Source organism: Bemisia tabaci, chromosome 8 (assembly GCF_918797505.1).
Source record: "Bemisia tabaci chromosome 8, PGI_BMITA_v3".
Lineage (NCBI taxonomy): Eukaryota > Metazoa > Arthropoda > Insecta > Hemiptera > Aleyrodidae > Bemisia > Bemisia tabaci.
This window is the reverse complement of record NC_092800.1, coordinates 24,829,178-24,850,289: the sequence shown is the minus strand read 5'-3', so window position 1 is coordinate 24,850,289 and position 21,112 is coordinate 24,829,178. Positions and strand designations below refer to the sequence as shown.

At 38.9% G+C, this 21,112-nt stretch overlaps 1 protein-coding gene across 3 annotated transcripts in view; it reads left to right on the top strand.

The window, feature by feature from the left end:
* Nucleotides 1–21,112, top strand: part of LOC109032600 (uncharacterized) — a 43,755-nt gene that overhangs the window by 10,976 nt on the left and 11,667 nt on the right. For 2 of the 3 annotated variants that reach the window (XM_019044822.2, XM_019044824.2), the window contains exons 1-2: nt 11,655–12,168; nt 18,309–18,458. In XM_019044822.2, coding sequence (XP_018900367.2) covers nt 12,090–12,168; nt 18,309–18,458 — 229 coding nt within the window. In that variant the 5' untranslated portion in view covers nt 11,655–12,089. Of the gene's footprint in view, nt 1–11,654; nt 12,169–18,308; nt 18,459–21,112 lie in introns of those variants that run through there. The other variant, XM_019044823.2, reaches the window with a different exon arrangement.

The window sequence follows — 21,112 nt, the reverse complement described above, 5'->3', positions numbered from 1 at the left end:
TTGGTGCACACATTTGTGACATGAGCTAGAGCCAATCAGAATTGGATTTTTTTAGGCCACTTTAAGCCCAACCAGAATCGAGTTGTCTTAACTCTGGGTATAAAAGGACTCTAAATGCTATGAGGGATAAAGAAGTGGAAAAAATACCTTAGAGATTTGTACATGCTTGAATGGATTGGTAGACCATATTTATCCTTGAATTGTTCCTCAGTATAAACCCAAGTACCACCTACTGAGTCAGTTCGCTCAAATATTGTGAAGTCTGCCCCAGGCATGTCCTCTACTAGTCTGCGGCCAACGACCAGGCCAGCTGCTCCAGCCCCTATGACAGCAATTTGCATTGCTCGATCTTTTAATCACTGTTTTTACAAATGAAAAACCAATATTAGATTCAAAATTAGGACAAAATAATGTTTAAGATAGCCGATTGAAAATTGAATCTTTCACAAGCTTTTCACGGTAACTACATTAAAGTATATTGATAACTTAAAGAACCTGAGATAAGGTAATGTGATCTGAGGAAGATTTTATTAAAAAATGCAATATAAGTTGACTGATATTCCTGCGGAACTGTGAGGGCTCAAGATTTTAGATTATTAGATATCAATTACGGTAGCACTAGACGGTCAGTTAAAGGAGGTAGGATTAACTTCCTATTGAATAGTCATTCGCTTAACAATACTTAAATGACATGTTAGGGTAGTATCAGCTTAACGTATGAGAATGAAGCAATGTCTTGAGTGGTTTGCATGGACTCATTTTAATCAAATAATGCCTAATGTGACACAGTGCTTGATGAGAACTTCAATGATATCATGATGCAATAACTTTGGATACTAAAGTCAGAAACGTTTAAATATCTGAATTTTGAAGTACATTCACTGTTTCTGAAATATTAGAGTACGGTCAGCTCTTCTGAATACTTTGAAAAATAAGAAAGAGAGCATAATATGTTATGAAACATAGTGCATGTTGTGGCCACTTGTAAAAAATTATTTTCTCCTAAAAATCTGGACTAATTTTTAAGACCGGTTGATGATAATGCTATCTGACCTATTTGTTCCCTAAATTGCTTTCAGATTTTGACAAAATCTGATTCCAACTCGGTCTTCACAGGATTACTTAGGAATTCTGCAAAACTTCAGTGGAAGTGCAATTAGGTACCAACATAAATTTTAGACAAATTTGCGGTTAATTTTAATTGAACTGCTCACAGAGAGAAGCTTCAGAAATTCAGAGGAAGTTTTTAATTAGTTTAGCATTCATCTTCAAGAGGATTTTAGTTTTTCTGTACTGCAAAGGATCAGAAAACTTTAGTGCTCATGTTCTTATCAGCGACGATATAATATTACACTTTGTAGAGATTCAGCGAGGGTTTCTGAAGAGAAAAGTGTGAATCCTTTTTCTCCAAATCTGTGCTTTATGCCCAATTCACTCTATCGAGCTTTTTATTCAACTCTTCGATGCAATTTGTTATAATGAAAAGTTAAGCCCAATCCACACTATCAAACTTTTCATCCAACTCTAGGATGCAACTTGTTGAATGAAAAGTTGCACAGTCTGATACAGATGAGAGAAAATGACAATTTGATGAAAAATTGAAGGGAAAAGTGAACGAAAAGTTGGAGCGAAATCTTTCGAGTGACAAGAGCCGAAGCTGTCTCTTCCAGAACTGCAGGCTGATGACGGTATCACACTGCAACGATAATTAAATCAAATTTTTTTGCGTCCAACTTTCATTCCAACTTTTCGTTCAATTATGTCAGATGAAAAGTTTGATAGTGTAAATTGGGCTTTAGAAGTGTGATACTGATGCAACAATTTGATACAAAATTGAACAGAAACTTGAATGTGACGTCACATTAAACCTTCCGTTCAATTATGTCAAATGAAAAGTTTGATAAAGTGAATTGGGTCAATGAATGATCTCTTTGGGTAGGATGGAAGTACTCTCTAGTACTTACGAGGTAGGTGGTTACCTAGAATCAGAAATTCATACTTGTGCAAGTTGAACTGATTGTGAGAGTGAGCATAAACGCGAACAATACCATGCAAATACAGCGTCATGAATTGCAGAAACGATCTGCACAATGAATTCAGTTACACCGTCCACTGATACGAGATTTCCAGACTGATAACTATTAACTAAACGATTTTTGTGGAGAGTGGAGACAAAAAAAAGTAAAAAGTCGGGGGAACTACGAAGTACGAACCACCATAAGAGCAATTGGTAAAATAGGTTATGTTCGTTTGTTTGTTTTTTTTTTTAATTCTCAGTGGTGCCCCAGAAGAAAAATAAACGAGTGACGGATAGTATGAGAATTTTGGAATAGTTTGGGCTTTGAAAAAAATATAATATTGCAGAATATTTTATTATGGAATGCACAAGACTCATTGGGTTCACCTCAAGAGTGAAGTAACGTGGGATTCGGAAAGAAATCCAAAACCAATGAGAGAAACTCGATTTTGAAGGGGTTGCAAACTTGTAACTTTTAGCGCATAAATACGAATTAAAAGCGGGAAAGTTTAATATTGCGCTCTTTTCACGGAGGGTTTTTCGACTCTGAAAAATGTATCTTAATCACTATGTTCCTCCTTGATACAGCGTCGCTCAGTGCAGTTTCATCTCTAACTTACCTTCCCCGAGCGAGTAAAATGCAAACTTGACATACATAGCGATGCGCACTACTATGATTTTTACATCACTTTGGTGGCTAATATTAATTTCCGTGGGCAAGGCAAGTGCTCCTAAAAATTTCGAATGACAAAAAAATTTGATTGCTGTTTTATTTTTTTTTTTTTTTTTGATAAGTCTTTCCTATGCGATCCAAAAAAAATGAAAAATTTAAAAAATTAAAAATAAAAAATACATACAAAAATTTAAAAAAAGGAAATGTAATCGGTTGTGTAACATCTGTAGGGAAAGGGGAAGAGAATAACGACAAACTAGCTAGATCAGAGGAGCGTGTACATACTTGAGAAGAACAAGGAGGCAAGTGATGGTGCGTAACCATAGATACATACATATGCAATATACAAGCGCAATCGTTCAACATCTATTAACTATAATAAAAAAAAAATTGCCCAATTTCACTGATTTTAAACGCGCCTACCTGTGCTGCTCTTGTAGTGATTGTAACCAGGGCCGGATTTAGGGGGTGGCCACATGTGCCGCGGCCCATGGCGGCAAATTTAGGGGGCGGCAAATTTTGCAATTTTTGTAAATGTAGCTATAAAGAAAAATCGAATTCAGAGAAAACATTACAAACGAGAAAAAGTGACAAAATCTCTCATTTCCCGAGAGTATATCTCTAATTTCGTCGTCTTTCTATGATACAACAGACAGCACCTTTAATTAGTCGAGTTAAGACTAAGAGAGACTAAGAGACGAACACAGAATTTGGTCTGGAATGGCGCGCCGCGCGGCGCGGAGAGCAATGATGACGAGAACTTGAGATGAACAGGAGAAACCCTCAGCGCGGTGCGGCGCGGCGGTCGGCATGTAACACATATTAGCGCCTACAAGATTGCATTAATACTTCACGCATTGCGTCAGACAGCACGGTCGCTGCGGTCAGCAGCGGGCGGCGCGGCGTGGAACGCATAGCGCCTACAAGGTGCATGAATACTTCACGCATTACGTCAAACTTAGTGCGTGCAGTACTGCAGCAGCGGTCGGCGTGAAACGCATATCGCATACAAGACTGTAGGAATACTTCACGCATTGCGCTAAACATAGTGCGGTCAGCGCACCGCAGCGCGGCGGCGCAAGTTAAAATTATTAAAGCACATTTATGTTTGTTTTTTCATAATATTTTCGTTCATATCATGTAAATGGAAGGCCTTGTTCACACAGAGATAGGTTTACGGAAATTAAATTTTCAAAAACTAAAAAATACATACAAAATTTTAAAAAATACCATATAATCAGATGAAAAACATGTATTGGCAAACAAAAAAATTGTCCGATTTCACTGATTTTAAACGCGCGCTTACCTGTACTGCTCTTGTAGTGATTTCGCAGGCAAGTATTACGGTTTAAACTTTTAATAAACAGAAAAAAAAAGTCACTTACAATGAAAAGGGAAAAATTTAGTGGTGATTGAACATTGTAATAATTAAAAAAATAAAAGGTTAAAAATACTGATTACTTAGTTTTCAACTGAGTCAGTTGTGATAACCCGGAAGAAATGATAATGGAGAAACAATCACGCGCGAAGAAGACTGGAAGTTGATTAGGTGGTTACTAATCCAATAATTTAGTCACAATTAAAGTGCTTCCACGTTTCCTCTTAATCACTCCTTAATTTGTCAGTAGTAAAAGCATCCACTAATCTTCTTCGTTATCGATAGTGACTAGAAACTTCCAGATGATGACTACATCACAGCACCATCCTAAGGTACCTTATAGAAAAATAAAATTCTGTGATTTCTCAACTGTTTTCATTAGGTATCACGGTCGAATGGACAAAACAAGATAAATTTCCCATTTTTGTTGTTGATTTTTGTTTTTCAAAGTTTGATTTTATAACTTTGACATTTGATCAATATTCATCGAAAAATGTATGAAGTTGCTTCAGTTTTAACTCCTCTCCTCCCTTTCCAAAATAGACGCCTGTGTGCCTTTCGAGCATAAAATTCAATTAAGACGATAAATAGACGTAACGCAAACACACAAGCGCAAAAATTCAGGCTCGGCTCGTTTTCTTGCAACGGTGGTAGTGTGAATTCGTGACGGCAAGACTATTAAATTGCTGTTTAATGAGAGCCCGCAAAAACACGGCGGTAAACAGGGAGCAAGGCTCAACTTAACTTCGTCCGTGCGCTGGATCGTCGTCTATCTCTTTCGCACTCGTTGATCAGATGCGGCATACAGTGGAACGAGCTAACAGGAGAGGTCGGACAACATTTGGAAACGTTAAACGTTCATAACTCCGATTATACAAACTTCGAGTTTCCAAAATTGGTTTCATTGGGTTCCTCGTGAAATTTTCCTCTAGAAGCACCCCTTGAACTTCAAAATGTGACAAAATAAACATTAAACTTCGCAGTTTGTGTCAACCCTGGTAAAAATTGGCAGTAGAATCTGTGTTCCAAAATACCATAGACCTACAGCCGACTGTAAGATTTCCAATAGCTTCTATAGCCGGCAACACAATTTTTTATAGCCTTTTATAGCCGATGGCGATTAAGCAACAACCTGACGATAAAGAGTATGCTAAACGTTACTAATTACGGATGCTAGGACTTAGTGAATTTTTGGACTGCCGCTCTCTTTTTGGGACGTAATATCTTGATTTATTTTGCGAGGAAAGCTCCGTACTTTTGAAGGATGCCTGCCATTCCTACTATGTTGGAGCGCCTTCAATTTCGTACGATACTGTGCAATACCTCTGGTGTGAAATAGTTGCTTCAAGCGCCGTGGTACGCTGCGGCGCGGCGCGGCGGGCGGGCAGCCAGCGCGAAATGCGCATTGGCGCCTACAAACCTAACAGGGATACTTCACGCATTGCGCAATGCGTGAAGTATCCCTGTTAGGTTTGTAGGCGCCAGTGCGCCGCCGCTCCGCTTTGTGTTAGGCTCTAATATTTAATCTCGTGGAGTCAGCGTTGTTCAACTCATGACTTTGAAATGTTTGCACACTCTGTATGGATTATTCTCATTTTAACTGATGAAAACAAATATCGACGGTGAAACTACCAAACCACGTATCTCGTTTGCGGTGTTTAAAAATCTACGCTCACATTTTATTTTTTTGGAGGAGAACAAATCAATATCATTCCTTGAAATTTTCACGGAATTTTCTCCGCACAAAAAGGAAAAATCACAGAAATTTTCAAGACTGGATGTTGAGTAGTTTTTCATTTAAAAAATAAAGTATGACGGGAAGTCTGCGACGTCGCAAACCGAGATACGTGGTTTGGTAGTTTCACCGTCGATATGTAGTAAAGGAAAATATAATGTGTGTTTTGTAAATATTATGGTGATTCCGTACAAACTTAAGGATTTATAAAGCACACGAATTTCTACACAATTTCTTATAGCCTTTTATAGCCGATGGCGAAAAAGCAACAGCCAGGCGATAAAGTGTAAAGCTCGGCGACAGGAACTATAGCCCGGCTGATTAATTTTTTATAGCTTCGTGTAGCCCGGCCGTATGATTTTTTCCACTTTCTGTAGCCAGCTATATGATTTTCTATCGCCTTCTTCAGTCGGCTGTAAGAACTCCTATGCTATTTTGAAACGCAGCTCCTATCGCCAATTTTTACCCAGGGAAACATTTCACGTCCGACCTCCCTAATTAACTCGATCCATACTGTGCGACTCCTTGTCGAAAAGAAGATGCTAGTAAAAGGAAATTCTTGAAGGTCGGATCTTGTCAAGCTGTCCACTTGCTCAGTTCTGAGGAAAAAGTTTATCATTTTTTTTGAGTCACACCCATTGTATGGTCTTCCGCATTAAAATTCCAAATTTTTGTTGATAATATAGCTTTCCCCGGCTACATATAATTATGCGTGCACTGCGAATTATCAACGTCATATGACCTTGAACGGGACTGTGCGCCGATCACAAGACCACTCAGTGTCTTTACCCCGGAAAAGTAGATGAAAGCGGAAGGAAATAATTGAAATACATACGGACGCGATAAGTGTCAATGCAATAGAAAAATTAACGGGGAATGAATATGCCCTTGGTTCGTTCAGCTAAAGCCAGCTATTTTCTGGATGCGAACTTTCATCCGTTTGATGAGCTTACGTGTGATTTGCATTTTGTGAAGGTTAAACATTTACTCGTATTTTACGATTGACTTTAATTCGATCCTCAGAAAATCCACACTGAAAAAAAATTCTCGGCGTTTTTATCAAAGTCCGTTGGTACCTTTACCATCTCACTTTTTTTTACCAATTATTGGTAATTTTACCAAGACAGACTAGGAAGCTTACCTAAAAACCGGTATTTTTACTGTTTTTTTCAGGTAAGAATACCACTTTTATTGGTAATCGATTCCCGGTAACTTTGCCATTTTATCTCGGTAGTCGATAAAAAATGTTGGCATTTTTACCAAGGTCAAGTAAAATTACCCAGAAAGTTCAATAATTTTACCGAGATTTCTCGGTAAAATTACCAATTCCATAAATGGTAATTTTACCAAGAAAAAACTGGGATCAAATAGAACCCTGAATTCTTGGTAATTTTACCCTTTTCTTGATAAATACACCGAGATTTTTATTTCAGTGCATCACGTTGAATATACTTACCTTGTTGGAGTTAAGGTATGAGTATGACCCAATAATTTTGGGTGGATTTCAGTTGATAGTTTTACTTGATTTAAAAAGTTTAATAATTATTAGAGATAGATCTTCCGTGGGCGTTCGGTAAATTAACCGCCACCTGCGATAAAATTGTCGTAATTTACCAGTGGCGAGGCGTGAATGATCGATTATCGATATTTCCTCATTTGAAGCTATGGTAAAAAATCTATCATTAAGGCGTTCGTTACGAACACCCTGTCTATCGATCCTTTTCCATAGGTTTGAATGGTAGATCAATCGATAGATCGCAAAGCACACGCCACGCCACGCCACTGCACTTGAATGAATGAGGATGAAACGTATATGGCATGGCAGAGGCGCATAAGGCGGAAATATGCAGGATTTAATGGGCTCAAGCCCCAATTTTTTGGGGAGCTCGGGGCTCTAAGAATTGTAGCTGTTTCTAAAGCGGGAAATTGCTGGGAAGCTTAAAAAAAAGGTAGAAAACAATGATTTAACCCCCTCCCCCCCTTCTCATTTATGAACTAAAGTATACCATTGATGTTGCGTAGCCGTGCGCGGTGCAAACATTTTCGTTGGACTTACGGTGACGTTGATTTTACTTGTCATAGGTATGATCATTTTATGCAGCGAAATCATAGAAAATCTATGTCATAAAAAATCGCTATGCTCAACTTCGTATCCTCTTATCCTGCGTCATTTTACAGCGTGACGATTTATTCATCTCTACGAGCTTCCATCCTTTATCCCCTTTCCAACACTATTTTATTCGTGTTTCTTAACAGCCGTAACACGCGCATCGGATCAACTGCAACGAGGTCGCTTACTGTTTTTAATTTTTTACCATTAAGACGACACATAATTTTTTTTATTTGAATCTCTCTGTTTTTAACTAGGGGGCATGCCTTCTGACCGCTTCGTGGTCTAACCCCCAGAAACGCTTCACGCCTCAGGCGTTATGCGTTACGCACTACTCTTATGATTTTATGCTACAGACTTAGAGATGCTCATCATAAAAGAAGGCCGAAAAAAAGCATCTCTAGGTCTTAGTAGCCATAATCCCAAAATATGCGGACGGTGTAAGTTGGCAATCACATAACTTGGTTTGCGACGTCGCAGACTTCCTGTCATACTTTACCTTTTAAGCGGACAACTACTCAACGGCAATTCTTTAAAATTGACGTGATTTTTCTTCTCTGTGCGAGGAAAATGCTGAAAAAACTTCAAGGAATGATGTCAATTTGTTCTCCTTTAAAAAAATACCTAACACAGAGGCGGAGATTTTCAGACACCGCAAACGAGATGTGTGATCGCGGACTTATGCCGTCGATACATAATACACCCGCTAATTACTAATTGTGAGGTATTCTCAGTCTATGGGTGAGATTTGGACAATTTTGTGCCTTTTTGCTCGGGGAACGAAATTCAGTTCAAACTGAACACAAAATTTGATCTTGTTAACCGACGTTTTTGGTGTAGAAAACGTGATTTAATTCGGGCAACCAACTTTTTCCTGGTCATGCGGAGATTCGTATTAATTACCTAAGAATTCATTTATCTGAACCTAGTATGGTGTCCATGGTATGGTTTTACCTACTTCGGTTACCCGAACCAACAACTTTGATATCCGATAATAGCTCGACTGCATTTTGCAATAAGAAACCACTGTGTCCAGCTCATCCATAAAATCACCTATCTGTGTAGGGTGGCTAATGGTGAATATGCTGTTTCTAAAATGAGCCAGAAATCTAAGAAGTCCCATTGCAAAATATATGGTCCAATGGGCCAAAGTTCAGTAAAACAGTCAAATCTACATTGTAGTGATTTAAAATCTCATCACATATTTTTATTTGTTGAAATAAAAGTAACCAACATGTACGCTTAAATTTTTATGAAAATCACCTTCATATGAGTAAGAGAAATTGCATCGACTTTCGAGTGAGGATTTTCAAACAGAGATTTTGAAACACTGCAATGTAGAGCGACTATTTGAACTATGAAACAAAACTTCAAATTACGCATTAATAGTCGCACAAATGCGTAGAATGTGCGTATCTTTCGTGCTTCAGTTTTGATATAGTAATGTGCTGAGCATAATTTATAGAACAACTATTCATGCCTTAGAGATATCTTCGTACAATAAACGCAAAATTTAAGGCGCTCAGTTATTCTGGATCCTTGCGAATACATGGCCGGATTTACCTACTTGCCGCCCATGGGCCGCCTGTATTTTGCCGCCCTCTTCTTATCCTTTTTTAAACATCAATAAAAACCATCAAGTGAACGTGCCGGAGGGAGAAGGGTGCATAAGACGCGTTCACTCGTGTTGGACACATTTTTTGCGTAAGCCCTGTCAACACTATTAGCAAAAGTTCACGGAACTTCGCGCGAAAGTTTAGTTCCGTAAACCTATCTCTGTGGGGACAAGGCCTTTCATTTGTAAGAAATGAACTAAAAAATTAAGAAAGAACAAACATAAATGTGGTTTAATAATATTAACTTCCGCCGCCGCGCCGCGCTGGACCACACTGTGTTTGACGCAATGCGTGAAGTATTCAGGTAGTCTCGTAGGCACTGTGCGTCTCACGGCGCCGCGCCGACCGCTGTTGTCCGTACTGTGTTTGATGCAATACGTGAAGTATTCGTGCAGTCTCGTAGGTGCTAATATGTGTTACATGCCGACCGCAGTGTTGAGGGCTTCTCCTTTTCATCTTAAGTCCTCGTCATCATTTCTCTTTGCGCCGCGCCGCTCCAGGCCAAATTACGTGTTTGGTTTCTCTCTTAACTCAACTAATTAAAGGTGCGCAGTCTTTTGTATCACCGAAATACGACAAAATTAGAAATTAACGAACTCTCTGGAAATGAGAGATTTTGTCACCATTTCTTGTTTGTAATTTTTTTCTGAATCCGATTTTTTTGTACCTGAATTTAAAAAAAATTGCAAAATTTTCCGCCCCCTAATTTTGCCGCCATGGGCCGCGGCCCATGTGGCCACCCTCTTAACCCGGCCCTGTCGCGATACAGTTATTGCTGCCGCGCCGCGTCGCGCCGCGGATGAAGCGATGAGTGCCTGGTGAGCCAAAGCGCCTTCATTTCCATGTGTATGCAACACAGACATCCATGGAGCCCGAATAGTTGCATCCAGGCGTTATAGCGAATCTCGTTCAAAGTTTATCGCATGGGAAACTAACTCAGAGTGCTTTGCGTGTTTCTCTTGTGCCTCAACTTAATTTCAGCGTCACCCATTGCACCGACTATTACTGATTTTCATCGCGATATTGTCAATTTTCTGCATGATATGTGTATAATATTGATAAAATGTATTACAAACGTTGATGGTCCTTGAAATGGCAAACAATGTAGGCATCCGAGCAATATTTGTAGAGTTTTGTTTGACCTACATTAAAAAGTCATCCTGCGTTTGAATTTTATCCCCGTTTAAGAAAAATACTTTTTTTTCTCTTTTATTCGTAACATATTTTATTTGTCTTTTTACAAATTGGAATGGCGCCGACAGGAGCCCCACCCAAAATAAAAATAAGCGTGTTATATACTTATGACGACTTTCTTTTGACGTTAAACCGCGAGTAATCCTTGAAGTTGGCCGAAAGTTCCTCTCATGAATCGTAGTGAAATCGTTAGCAAAAATCATGAATATTTTTTTCCTCTAACTTTTTCTTGTTTAGGGTCTTACAATTTTGAGGTGAACCTCAACCAATACGTTACACACAATTGTGTTTTAGATCAGTATCTAATAGAGCGATTTCCTAAAATGCCATAATCTCAGAAACGCTCCAGTGCTACTCTCCGTTAATTTTGTTTCAACAACACAAGCACCTATGAGCCAAAGACGACTCGGTGTAAAAAGCGTGTGTCTACCCATGATCAAAGAGACCAACTCGACCGCCAAAAATTCCTGAACGTGAGACTCGAGCGCTCAAAACCTCGGGATTCTCAGAGTCAATATCCACATTTACTTATGCAATACGAAGAGCAAGACCATTGCCAACTCTCCCAACCCAGAGAATCTGTTTACTTTACGGACTGCACAAAGTGCGGAGCCCCACTATCAGCGCCCGGCTAGGAAAACAATTTCTTATCACGCGAAGAAGAAGCAAGAAGGAAGAGAGGAGATGCAAGGACCGACAAATGGAGTCAATAAAAAAAAAAAAAAAAAAAAAAAAAAAAAAAAAAAAAATTGAAGGCGCTCCGAACAAAAGTGAATGAATTAGCCGCAAAACTCTTTATACCCGCGACGAAGCGTTACCCCCCCCCCCCTCTCTCCTCACCCTCTCTCCCACTCTCTTTCCTCTATAGTACTCATTTCGACGACTAGTTACTCATCTCGCGATCAGACCGAATATTACCGTGGGATCTCACCTTTAGTTCCGCTGGCTGGGTTCACCCGTCATCGCCGGGTCGTCTGCTGGGAGTCTTATCACGACCGTTGTCTTATCAGAACCGTTGTCTTATCACGAGCGATGCTGTTGTCTTATCCTGATAGTTCCGTTTCGTAATCCGAGGCTGGAATCCAAAATAGTTCGGTTTTCGACCATGTGCAACCTCTACCCCATTGACTTCCTCGTATGTCGATTGATCTTCCTAAAAATGTTGCTGGTAATACGGTGAGACCGCCCTCTACCCACGTGTTTACCTTAAAGGTATTCTAAAATTACCGTATAGTTACCGTATTTTATCTTAAAGTTTCTGTGAAAAAGTGATATCTTGCGACCCAAGTGCGGTTTGGACTCGTGATGGATATTATTGTCGGTCGTTTTAATAGTGTGTGTGCGAAATATATGGCATTTGTTTAAAATGCTCAGTTCGTGTGTTCAGTTCGTCCTGTTGTGCGTGTTGTATTTTGCGCCCGTGAAGGGTGTCTTTCAATCATTAGGTAATTCAGTTTGTTTTTGTTTTCTTATTACAAATTTCGATTTTGTAAAGCGTCTCACCCTGTCATGGTGAGAATCTATACAGCCCGCAAGGAACCAATATTTCGAGGGATATTGCAAGGCAATAGATATTAAGTCTCTTGGAGTGATTGAGACGGCGTGAATGCGACGTTTCTTTTGAGACGGAAAGAAAATTGTGTGGAAAATACTGATATGGTATCCTCGGAAAATATTAGTGTCAATATTGTCAAACTATAGATATTTACAGGGAATATTGATACTATATCCCTTGCTTATAGTAATACTGATAATTAACATTCAGGCCGAAAAAAACCATCAGCACTGTTTTTTTTTGCCAATATTGGCCTGCAGTATTAGTACAATATCCCCTGGTCCCTGGTCATACGCAGTCCTGTCTCAAGAAGATTGTTGCTGCAACATTTCCTATCGACGTTGCCAGGACTTGGGGGATGCTGAAACAACGCTGGGCAATATCCGTTTAGGTCCAGTTACACGATAAAATTGAGCCATCAAATTGTGCCTCTCATTGGTCGTATCCTCACCTCAGGTGTTTTTCCACCAATCAGAGCTTCAATTTGATGGCTCAATTTGATCGTGTAACTGGACCTTTTGCGGGGGGAGCCTTCCTCCAAAAAAACAGGGAGGTTCCTCAGACAGCACAAAATAACTGACCACATCTCTTCATATTTCAGCACGAATTATTAATCGAATGAGATAATAGTTTATCGTAATCTCATGTTATATTAGCCGTCATCAAAATACGAGTAAATGGGGGGGGGGGGGGGATCAACGACCTGCAACACACCATTGGTCAATCAGAGGGCTGATACCATCGATGACCATTCAGGTTGCTCCTAATTGAACCGTACACCTAAGAAGCATTTTGCAAAGAGAAGTTGCAACTTGCAAGAAAATTGCACTGATCTCATTGGAATTACATTGCAATTTCAATGAAATTTGTCTGCAACTCTTTTCCAAATCATAGTTATCAGATTGAATAAAATGTGGCATCTTGCGTGACAATCCGTGTGATTCTCGTGACAAAAATTTAAATAAAATTGAAATGAAAACCAGGCAATATCTAAATTTTTCACTCTCTTGAAAAAACCGGTTAGCTAGGCAACTCGAATCTGATACAATTTTATTGCAGTTACTTACGTAATTTTTACTTAATAATTTAGTTGCAACATCTGGCACAAAAAAATTGCAATAATTTCGCATTTTAGTGCAATTTTTCCACAATTTTACTGCAATGTCTGCGCAAGGCGTGCTACTTGGGAAAAAAGAACCTCAAACGAACAATCTCTAAATCGGGTTCACCCAAGCCATTTAATACTTACGTAGCTTACATTGAAATGGTCTGTGCGTCATAACAATTTGCCCTCGCTCAATTTGCGTGTTCTTTACCGCACATGTTCGTTAATTACACAACGTATAATTTGAAATCTCCCTTCCAAAGGTCTCACCGTGAGCTGTAGATATGTAAAGAGAATGTATCACTATTAAACGCGAACGTTAAAAATGTATACTAATTTGCGTTTCCATCGAACAAAGAATGACCGCCACCCTCTCATAGAAATGAATGAGAAAAACGGGGAAAATCAGCTAAAATTGGAAAATATGATCTCATTTTAGACTGAAAATAATGCTTCTGTGAATTAAAGTGTCTCAGTAATGCTGCCGCACTAAGGAAAAACGCCGTATGAGCCTTCAGGCGTTGCCAAATTTCCTTTAATAAATCACGAATTTTCGGGAAAATTTGTGAACGTTTTTCCTCCAATTTTTCAGATAATTTTGTTCGCAATTTCTCCTACAATTCCTGAAAATTCCGAGGAAAAATATCCATAGCTTTCCTCAAAGATAAACGTTTCATCGAAGGAAATTTGGCAACTCTCGAATGTTCATACGGCTTTTTTCCTTAGCACGGCAGAATGGGTCTCCAGATATGTTATGGATTAAACGATTAAAAATATTTATCGATGGCCAAAGTGCGAAACCACGTATCTCCATTGCAGTATATTTCAAAATTTCATCTCTCATGTTATTAATTTTGGAAAGAAGCCAATCAGCTTCATATTCATACAGCTTGAAATTGATACAGAGTATTCTGCCAACAGAGAAGAAAAATAAAGGAAGTTTTCAAGGTATTACGTTGACTAATTTTCCAAAGAAGAAGTAGAGGACGTCTTTACAGAGAATTTTGAAAATGCGAGTATATACGAAAATTTAGATTTTTAAATTAAGAGAGGTGAAGAGTTTCAGAATTTTGGTAGTAATATTGGGTTCATCGCATGTAAGTGGGTTTGTATTTCTGTTGACTGTAGGGGAGTAGATCTGTGATTGGAGATATCTGAGGGCAGAGAAGTCCCTAAGTATTTGTTTGATGGTTAGAGGTGATAATTTACAGAAGTGACAGATGAGTTGATTGATTTTCTTTAGCCACATGGCTTTATATACAAATATATCTAATTATCTTCTTATCTTATCTAAAACGGCTGTTGCTCAGAAAACTGTGTCCGAACACCCTCGGTGCTAAATCAGTTGTGCAGTTATTATGATTGCTGCCCTCAAGAAACGACGAGAGTACATACATACATTATAAACCAAAGCATCGCATTCACGTATAGCACCTGACAAACACTCGTTCGTTCACTCTATGGTTCTTCTTCTATGTACTTAATTTCCCTTCTTTTTTTTCGTGCTGGTCGCGCAGTGATCAATGGGAAGTCTAATAACAAATGTGATCTGAAGTGCGAGGGGCCTCAGTCCACACCCACGTAGCATTACTGAACGGAAAAAATTGCGATGTTCTGAAATTAAGTAGCGATTTTTTTACGATTTCAAGACGGTTTCATCAACATCCGAGCGATTATCCTCGATCTCGTTGCAATTTTATTTCTATAAAATCGCGTTCGATAAAATGGAAATTTCATCTCAACTTATCACAATGTGTCGTTCGATAATATTGCGATACATCGCCGTCGAAGAAATTGCGATCCTAATGCAAAATGTGATGAAATCGCAATTTTTTATCCGGTAATATTGCAATTATTCAACGTCGATAAAATCGCTACACGATTTCCGACCGAATCACAACTTATCGCGATCACTGCTACTTGGACAACAGCTTTTTCAGTAGAGCGATTTTTGTCAAAACTGAGATTCAGAGGTTTCAAACTTAAAACTGCCGCAACGCAGGTTCATTCATCATTTTTCCTTAAATTTGCGTGGGGCACTACTTTATGCATCAGTCATACTCGGTAATAAAATAATCATGAGTGTAACGCGTGACGCATAACGCTTGAGGCGCGAAGCGGTCAGGGAGCATAGTAGGTACTCTAGTAAAAGAGTAACTAAATTTTAAGTTTTTTGCGGACTGATTTCCCTTCTCCCCTCAACCATCACCATAAAAATCATGACGTTGGATCGGCTGAATGATACAAGATTTTAACCTGTCCCCATGGCGAGACGCGCAGGGCCGAATTTCGACATTTCATCATTTGAAGCTGAGATAAGAATCGATTAAAAAGGTGTTTGTTGCGAGCACCCTGTTTATCGATCCTTTTCCATAGGTTTAAATGCCAGATCAATCGATCTCTCGCAAAGCACGCCACGCACTGACATATATAATTGATTTAAAAAAATCGAGGTACAAGTCAAATAAATAATATAGTATTTCGATCTACATGTTAGATGAGAAAATACAACTTACAAACAAAACAAAGCAGACATTTTGACCTACAATCTGCAATATTCTTTAATGCATTACAACCTATGCCCTGCTAAGAATGGTGAGTACAAATGAGTAGAAAATCAAAGTCATATGAATAGAATTCCAACTCATAAGAATAGAATCTCAACTTATATGAATAGAATTTAACTCATGTGGCAGAATTTCTCTATCCAGTTTTCGCCACTCATATGACTAGAATTTCAACTCACATGTATGAATCTACCGTGTCCGATATCTCAGAAACTAGTCACCGCATAAAAAATCACCAAAAAAATCATAAGAACAAACTGTTTTTATTTTTAAAATTTACATGATATGTCGATGTCTCCTGGTCAGAGACAGCACCTCTGAGGAATGAAAAAAATTGAATTCATATGAGTTGAACTCCTCTACTCTTATGAGTAGAATATTCTAGTGATAGGAGTAGGATTTCTACTCATATAAGTAGGAAGTTCTACACATGTGAGTTGGCGCATTCTGAAGAGCCCACTCGTCATTTTTAGCGGGTGGAACTAATGGAACTACAACTTACAACTCATAAAAAAATTTTACAAACAAGAAACTATTACCAAACGCAACTGACCTGACCGTGCGCTTAAAGGCCAGAGATGAAGAGCACCAAAATTCGTTGCTATACTGCAATGAGAGACGAGTCGTGCGCACGTAGAAGAAAAGAGAAAAAAGAGAACGGGCTCTCTATGCATGCGACAATATGACAATGACCTCGCCTTGTAATGGTCATTGAGAATTGAGAGAGTGCGCGTCGTCGTCAGTTCACTGCGTCGTTTATCTTCTGTAATACACGTCAAAGCGTCATAATCAAGTCTTTGCATGATAATAATGGGTCAGTATGAACGAGCAGCCGTGGACAATAGACATTTTGTCCCCAAAAGTTAATGGAACAGAGAGGGAACACTCGCCTTTGGCTATTACCACTTGGAAAGAAGGCAGCAGAGGAGAGAGAAGAGGTTTGTTATATCTCAATGGGGGGGGGGGGGGAGGGGGGCTTGGAGGGATACGTGCATAAGTGCAGTTTTTGCTATTTCGAGAAATGCCTGTTCGGAGTTTCAAAATTGCATGGATCCATATGGCGGGAAAAAAGTCACACTGACTTTTTGTTGCTTAAAAATTGGAATTTAAGAGCGAATGTTTCACAGAATATGCATGAAGACTAGTTTTACTTGAATTCATTAGTATCTCAATTCTTTCAAAAACTGCACTTATGCGCCTTGTCCTCCAAGTTCTTCAATGCTATACAAGAGAACTTTATACGTGTATTCTACTTTGCAAATTCACTGCAATAAATGAAACAAATTCATAATTATTAGAAAAGCCACGAGTGAATTCACCCTTAAATTGGAAGTTAAATCACAGAAAACTGAAATTATCTAAAAAATCCAGTAGGAGGAAAAATGTACCAACCCTTGAAAATATTTCTGGTTTGATCGACTGTGCGTAAAAAAATTGCAGTCTTTTTACCGAACTTCATTTCGAACTGAAACTCGAAAATCAGGTTGTGACCTATTCTAGAAACAGAATTACCGGACCGGTTTTAACTCTGAAACCAATCTAAGAACCAAAATCAAGATCGGTTCCAAGTATACTTGATGGATTGAACTAAGATTAGATTAAGATTAGTTAAAAAAATCAGTTGCGGTTCTCATCTTCATGAGATGCGACCATTCGAGCCAAGGATCTGTTTTTGCTTAATCGCTAATTTGAAGGAGAACCTTGCACTCGGAGGGGTCTCGCATCTCGCTCATCTTTGCTTTGACAGAGAGAGTTGTGCGCCTTCAAAAAACAGCTGCGGTACTCATCTTCGTGGGATGCGACTATTCGAGCACGTGAGATCTATTTTGCCTAATCGACGAATTGAAGGAGAACCACCTTCTGTTGCTCGATAGGAGTTCGGTTCTTTGGCAGAGAGAGATGTGCGCCTTCATTTCATCGATCGGGCAAAACACACACCCTACACGACGCAATAGTTGCATCCTTGAAGATTCGCTCAAATGTATGCCAGGTTTGGTTAGTGGGGACCACGTGGCACACTGCACTGTTCTGCCGTGCTATGGAAGAACGCCGTATGAACATTCGAGAGTTGACGAAATTCCCGCGATAAAATATTTATATTTGAGGAAAGTTATGAATATTTTTCCCTGAAATTTTCGGGAATTCTCGGTAAACGTGCGAACAAAATTATTTGAAACATTGGGAGAAAAATATTCACAATTTTACCTGAAAATGCGTGTTTTATCAAAGGAAGTTTGGCAACGCCTGAAGGTTCATGCGCCGTTTTTCCTTACGGAAAAAACAAATTCACACCTATTTCTCATTTATTTTTTTGCTTTTTTTCCTTTCACTCAGTGCAAGTCTTGATTTTTGTTGCAGATCCTTTGGAAGTATTCCGTGAATGTAATTACACGACTCGATGCGAAGGTCTCTTCGGTTTCAGCGATTGCAAGAATGGGAAGTGTGAGTGCAGGAATGGTTTCTACTTCGCTAATTTGGGAGGTTTCCCGTTTTGTCAAGTATGTCCAAGTAAGTAACAAAGTGTGGTACATTCATGCACTGAAAAATACGGGCTATACAGACATGTCGTCCGTTCCGGGCCCAAAGACCGAAAGTTCCGGACGCTGGAGCCGTAGCTTCGACTGCTCCGGGTGCTGTGCCCGAAACTTTCGGCCTCTGAGCCCGGAACGCGGACGGTATGTCTATACAGCCCGTAATTACAGCTTCCGCGGCCAGAGTTTTTTTTTTCAGTGTGGTTTAACCCGGACAGTGGCGCAACTAGAATTTGTTCATGGAGCGGGGGTTCAGGGTTAAAAAGTTTCTCACGGGGGGGGGGGGGGAGTGTCAAAAGGTAAACAATTCATGCGATTCCTTTGTTTGCTTAATTTCGGCTGCGCAGTTCCTTCGAAGTTTGAGGAAAGTTTGATTTTTAATACATAAACCTGCGGATTTGAAAATCTGGCATATGAATAAGAATCTGGAGTGACATTGTGATGCAACGAACGATAGTTATAAAAGAAGAGAGGAAAAAGAGGAGGCAAAAGAAGGCTCGTCTTTAAGTCGAAAGATAATACCCACTATAAATAAGTGTCACATGGGGTAATTGAATTAAAACGACTGACAGATAAGATTGACTACAAAGTCAACTCGTTGAGAGCAATGAATTTTTATTCAGTCTCAATGTGGTACAAGAAATTACCGAAGAAATTTCCAAAAAGACTCGAACTATTGTTCATCTTTTTCAAGAAGAGGCCTTGAAAAAAATGTACCGTCTCTTGAGAGTTTCCTGGCCTCCTCCTGCGAATAAGCCCAAATAATCGTGGAAAAGAAAATGTACACGATTTCTCGTGGTGTAATTCTACTCATACGTATCATTTCTTATACTCAAAGCGTATCATTTTCCCAAAAACTTTGGAGCTGCACCGTACTTTTTAAATAAAAGTTTTATGTGTTGTTTATGGAGTCACACTGAGCATAATGTCCTCTAGGGGTTCTCATTATATACTAAAGTTAATAAAATCTATGTGAAAAAAAAGGCCATATTCTAAAATTATATTGAATGAAACTGAATCACTTTAATTTCAGTTGAAATAAAATAACCCTTCTTTGGAGAATGAAAATCAGTTGCGGCAAAAGTATCCTAAAAAATAAAAAAGATTCAAGAGATTTTGTTTTCGTTGAAACATAAATAATAGCAAGTTTGAGACTGCTCCACATTGATGGAGATAAGGGAAATAGTATGAGTGAATAGACTAAAACGATAAAACTACGGATTGATGACCCATTGACATGCTTTCACTATACGAAGCCCTCCCTGTTAATCTGGACTTGTGATCGTATTTGCATACATTATCTGCTGGTTTCATCTTGCCATATATTTTTCACATTTCTCAAACTTTGTTTGTAATGTGAAAGGATTGCGAAAGAAAATTCTTATAAACAGATTGTTTTCTTCTGAAAGTTTCCCTTGTTTAAGAAAGAAAATAGGCTAGCAGAGAAGGTCTGACCTAGAAAACGTCCGTCCAAGTAAGAAAAAAAAGCGAAATGTTCCACGAGCAGTGTACATGACCCATTGAGAAATCGAGAACATGTTTCCCTTTATGGTCAAATAATCGTCGTCTTTGACGATATACTTGACGATGCACTCAGTAATTATTTGATCTACAATTTGTACTCCGTTGTTATAGTGCTACAACTGACGAGTCAATGGAATCCCTGAAGAATTGAGAAAAACGGAAGTGCCTTCAATTTTGAACATGCAACACGCATATCCATGGAACACAAATAGTTGCATCAAGGTGCTACAGTCAACTCAGTCTGTGGAAGCGTCTTCAATTTTTGAATCACGCACATCCAAAATACTGAAAATACAAGCAAAACTACTCGTGAAGCACTGAAAACTTTTGAGAAAAATAAAAAACATACATTTTATTTACATTACATTTATTTACATGACCTGAATTGTTTTGATGCTTTGGAGCTTCGCTCAAAATCTCGCGAATATTTCGTCAGGAGTCGGTCAATCGCGGACATTCGTCGATCAGCGTGTAAATTGCATTCAAAATTAACGACTGGCCCGTTGGCGTACACTGAAAAAAAATCTCGGTGAATTTACTAAGAAAAGGGTAAAATTACCAAGAATTCAGGGTTCTATTTGATCCCAGTTTTTTCTCGGTAAAATTACCAATTCCATAAATGGTAATTTTACCGAGAAATTTCGGTAAAATTATTGAACTTTCTCAGTAATTTTACTGGACCTTGGTAAAAACGCCAATATTTTTTATCGACTGTGGTAGAATTACCGAGATAAAATGGCAAAGTTACCGGGAATCGATTACCAATAAAAGTGGTATTCTTACCTGAAAAAAAACAGTAAAAATACCGGTTTTTAGGTAAGCTTACCAGTCTGTCTTGGTAAAATTACCAATAATTGGTAAAAAAAGTGAGATGGTAAAGGTACCAACGGACCTTGGTAAAAACGCCGTGAATTTTTTTTTCAGTGCACGCCGCGCCGGACGATCTAAGGTTACCAGATTGTAGAATAAGAAAATTGATACCTAAATAGTAAAAAGTGCTGCTTTTCTAGTACTATTTGGCAACAATGCGTCGCCCCATTGACTTCAATGTAAATGGCAATTTTTGAAACTTCGTATCCATAACCGGCGTGAAATGGGGCTGCCAAA